At 45.2% G+C, this 3,864-nt stretch overlaps 1 protein-coding gene across 1 annotated transcript; it reads right to left on the bottom strand.

Annotated features, from left to right (window-relative positions):
• Positions 1-1,139: 1,139 nt before the first annotated feature.
• On the bottom strand, positions 1,140-1,469 carry LOC133256246 (small cysteine and glycine repeat-containing protein 7-like). The gene has a single exon (XM_061431175.1). The coding sequence runs from the start codon at positions 1,467-1,469 to the stop codon at positions 1,140-1,142; it is 330 nt and encodes a 109-aa protein (XP_061287159.1).
• Positions 1,470-3,864: the final 2,395 nt, after the last annotated feature.

Raw genomic sequence — 3,864 nt, 5'->3', positions numbered from 1 at the left:
CAGTTCTCCCCATAAACCATTAACTGTGCAGGTGGCTGCACCAAGTTCCTTCTTGAAAACCTTCACTGGCAACAGCATTGCTGCATGTCAGAGCTCCACCAGCTGCAGCTGTGTGCTCAAGCAAGTCATTTAACTTCTCTGTGCAGAGGGCATTGTAATAGTGCTTCTTTCAAAACAGGTGCGTTGTTAGAAAAGTGCCTGGATTTTAAGGGCAATGTGTGTGCTGGTCATTGCTGTCATTGTAAATGATAGATTTAGTGTCTTTTCAAGTGCTTATTTCTAACTATTTATATTTATATGCTCGTACTTAGGTCAAACACATGGCTTGCTAGTTTCCATATGTGCTTTGAACTTTTCCACCCATCACTTGTTTGCCCTCCTTCTAGAATGTCTGCCTCCAACTATCTCCACTTGTCACAGTCTTACTAATTCTGCAAAACAGCTCAAAATGTCATCTCTTTCTTGAAGTCACTCTACTTGTTACACCCGTTTCTCACTCAACAGTGAGGAGTCCCTCCTGCCATGACACATGACGTCATGGTCTCCTGGTATGTTTATTGTTATTCTGTCTTGTGTTCATGGTTATTTGTGTATGGCTGGATTGTAGAGTAAATAAGATTGTAAACCACACCAGGGCATAATTATTCGTGTATCCTTGACAGCCCCAAGCCATGGGAAACTATAATTAATACCAGTTTAATAAGAATATCTCTAAGGATAAAATAAGAGCAAAGGTTCAGAATTTATTTTTGTATTTTATTAAGACATTTTTAGGACATAATCTATAAAAAAAAAAACTCTATGGCCACAGGAAGGACAGATATTTATGGTAAAAACAAAAAGACAAGGCAAAGACAGAAAAGAATTTCACAAAAAAAGTGAGAATCATTACCTCATTTTGCTGAGCTTAGTAGGCAAAATGCCCTCCATCATTTTTCTTGGATAACTTTGAATAAAATATCCATGTGTGACTATATTAAAAAATGGAAAAAGATACTTAAAGTCAGAGCATGAGAACCAGAGGGAAGTACCATAAAGCCCAGGTGCCAAAGAGAGAGCACAGTACAGATGGATGGATGGAGAGCAGTCTCAGCAGTGGGAACAAGCAGATGCCCAGCAGCACCTTCAGACCAGCTCACCTAGTGGCAGCATTGCTTCTGGCAGCTGCACTTCTGCTGACAACAGCTCTTCTGCTGGCAACAGCCCTTCCCACCACCGCAGCCACACGAGTTGCAGCTGCAGGTGCGGCGGTGGCAGCAGACCACGGGGATGCTGCAGCAGCCCCCACAGCAGCCATAGCAGCAGGGGCAGCAGCTGGTGCAGCAGCCCACCCGGTAGCATCTGCAGCTGTTGCAGCTGCCACAGCCACCACCGCAGCCACCACCGCAGCCACCACCACAGCCACTGCCGCAGCCACCGCCGCAGCCACCGCCGCAGCCACCACAACTTCCACAACCACAGCAGCCCATGGTGTCAGTAGAGAGGACTTGGACTCAGGAGAGGTGAGGAGGGAGTCTCAGGATGTGAGGGAGGTTGAATGTCACCTTCTTCTAGGGGGACCCTTATATACCATCTTCAGGAGCTGAGCCAAGAATATACAGTTTGTGCCTTATTGTTCATCCCACTTCCTCTAAGATACCTCACAAGACTCACATCCTTCCTTGTTGAGACTGTGTCCAGTTACTATTGCTATTTTAAACCATTACCTGTCTCTTAAAGCTATATTTGGATTAGAACACACTTCGAACAGCTTTGCGCTCCTAAGAACTTACACGTGTATGTATGTTTTGCCCCAGGGACTAGAATAGTGCCTGACCCATTGTACATATTCAACAGCCAGCTGTTGTATTAAATGCCTGAAATATTTAAGAACTATCCTCATTTTTTATAACCGTGACAGTTTGCATCTGGAGTCAGGTAAAAGTCCCATTTTTTAACATATGCTTCTTAGTTACCACAGATTAGGAAAAAAGATTGTTTTTCTATCTGCTGAGATTCACTGCTTATCCACTAAGTTACAAAAACCTCTTGGAAGAATAAGTGAAAAACCAGACCCCAAACAGAAAGAGCATCCTTAACATCTCACCTTAAAACGCAGGTATGGTTTCCAGTCCAATTTAACAGAGTAGAAAGACACACACTCCTCTCCTCCTCCCAGAACACCAAAATTGCAACTAGCTGTTGAACAACCATCAACAGGAGGGCACTGGAACCCATCAAATAAAAACACCCCATGTCCAAAGACAAAGAAGGAGCTGCAGCGAGACAGTAGCAGGAGCACAATCACAATCAAATCAAATCCCATATCCTCCATGTGAGTGACCCACAAACTGGAGAACAATAATACCAAAGGAGTTCTCACACTGTTCTGATAGTTCTGAACCCCACATCAGGCTTTCCAGCCTGGGGATCTGACAAAGGAACTGGGAATCCCCAGGGAATCTAATCTTAAAGCCAGTGGGATTTGATTATAGAACTTCCAGAGGACTGGGGAAAATAGAGACTCCAGTCTTCAAGGGCACAAACAAAATTTTGCATGCACCAAGACCCAGAGGAAAGGAACAGCTAACCCACAGGAGACTGAACCAAAACTACCTGTTAGTGTTGGAGGGCCTCCTGTGGAGGCATGGGTCAGCAGGGGCTACCACAGGGACCAGGGCACAGGCATTATAAGGCCAGGAAGGTCCTCCTTGGTGTAAACTCTCTCGGAGTTCACCATTAACTCTACCATAGAGCCCATAGACCCCAGGGCTGGGTCACCTCAGGCCAAACAACTACAAGGGAGGGAGTGGAACCCCCACCCATCAGCAGATAATTGGATTAAAACTTTACTAAGCAAGGCCCTGCACACCAGAGCAAGACCCAGTTTTTCCCATCACCAGTCTCTCCCATCAACAAACTTACACAAGATTCTTAGCCCCATCCATCAGAGAGCAGACAGAAGAAGAAGCATAGTCTCACAGCAGCTAAAACAAAAACCATATTACAGAAAGTTAATCATGATGAAAAAGCAGAATGTTATGTCCTAAACAAGATAAAACTCCAGAAAAACAACTAAATGAAGTGGAGATAAGCAACCTTCCAGAAAAAGAATTCAGAGTAATATAGTGAAGATGATTCTGGATCTCAGAAAAAGAATGAAGACAAAGACTGAGAAGATGCAAGAAATGTTTACCAAAGACCTGCTGCTGCTAAGTCACTTCAGTCGTGTCTGACTCTGTGCGACCCCATAGACAGCAGCCCACCAGGCTCCCCCGTCCCTGGGATTCTCCAGGTAAGAACACTGGAGTGGGTTGCCATTTCCTTCCCCAATGCATGAAAGTGAAAAGTGAAAGTGAAATCGCTCAGTCGTGTCCGAATCTTAGCAACCCCATGGGCTGCAGCCTACCAGGCTCCTCTGTCCATGGGATTTTCCAGGCAAGAGTACTGGAGTGGGGTGCCATTTCCTTCTCTGCAGTTAGGCTCACTGCAATAATAAAAACAGCTTCTTATTAAAACTTTTCATCCTCTCTACAGAGAAGCTGTAAAGTTAGGCAAAGTTCCCAGGTGGCTCACTGGTAAAGAATTCACCTGCCAATGCAGGAAACACGGGTTCAATCCCTGGTCTGGGAAGATCCCACATGTCGTGAAGCAACTAAGCCCTTGTGCCACAACTATTGAGCCTGTGCTCTAGAGCCTGGGAAGCGCAACTACCAAAGCCCGTGTGCCCTAGAGCCCCAGCTCCACAGCAAAAGAAGCCACTGCAGTGAGAAGCTCGCACACCACAACTAGAGAGTACCCGCCCCCCAAAACTAGAGAAAGCCCTCGTGCAGCAATGAAGACCCCGTAAGCCTAAATAAATAAATTTTAAAAATTTAAAAACAA

This window comes from Bos javanicus, chromosome 2 (assembly GCF_032452875.1).
Source record: "Bos javanicus breed banteng chromosome 2, ARS-OSU_banteng_1.0, whole genome shotgun sequence".
Taxonomy (NCBI): domain Eukaryota; kingdom Metazoa; phylum Chordata; class Mammalia; order Artiodactyla; family Bovidae; genus Bos; species Bos javanicus.
This window is presented reverse-complemented; position numbering and strand designations above follow the sequence as displayed.

Coding starts and splice junctions, on each gene's coding strand:
- LOC133256246 (XM_061431175.1), bottom strand. CDS start 1,469: ATGGGCTGCTGTGGTTGTGGAAGTTGTGGTGGCTGCGGCGGTGGCTGC.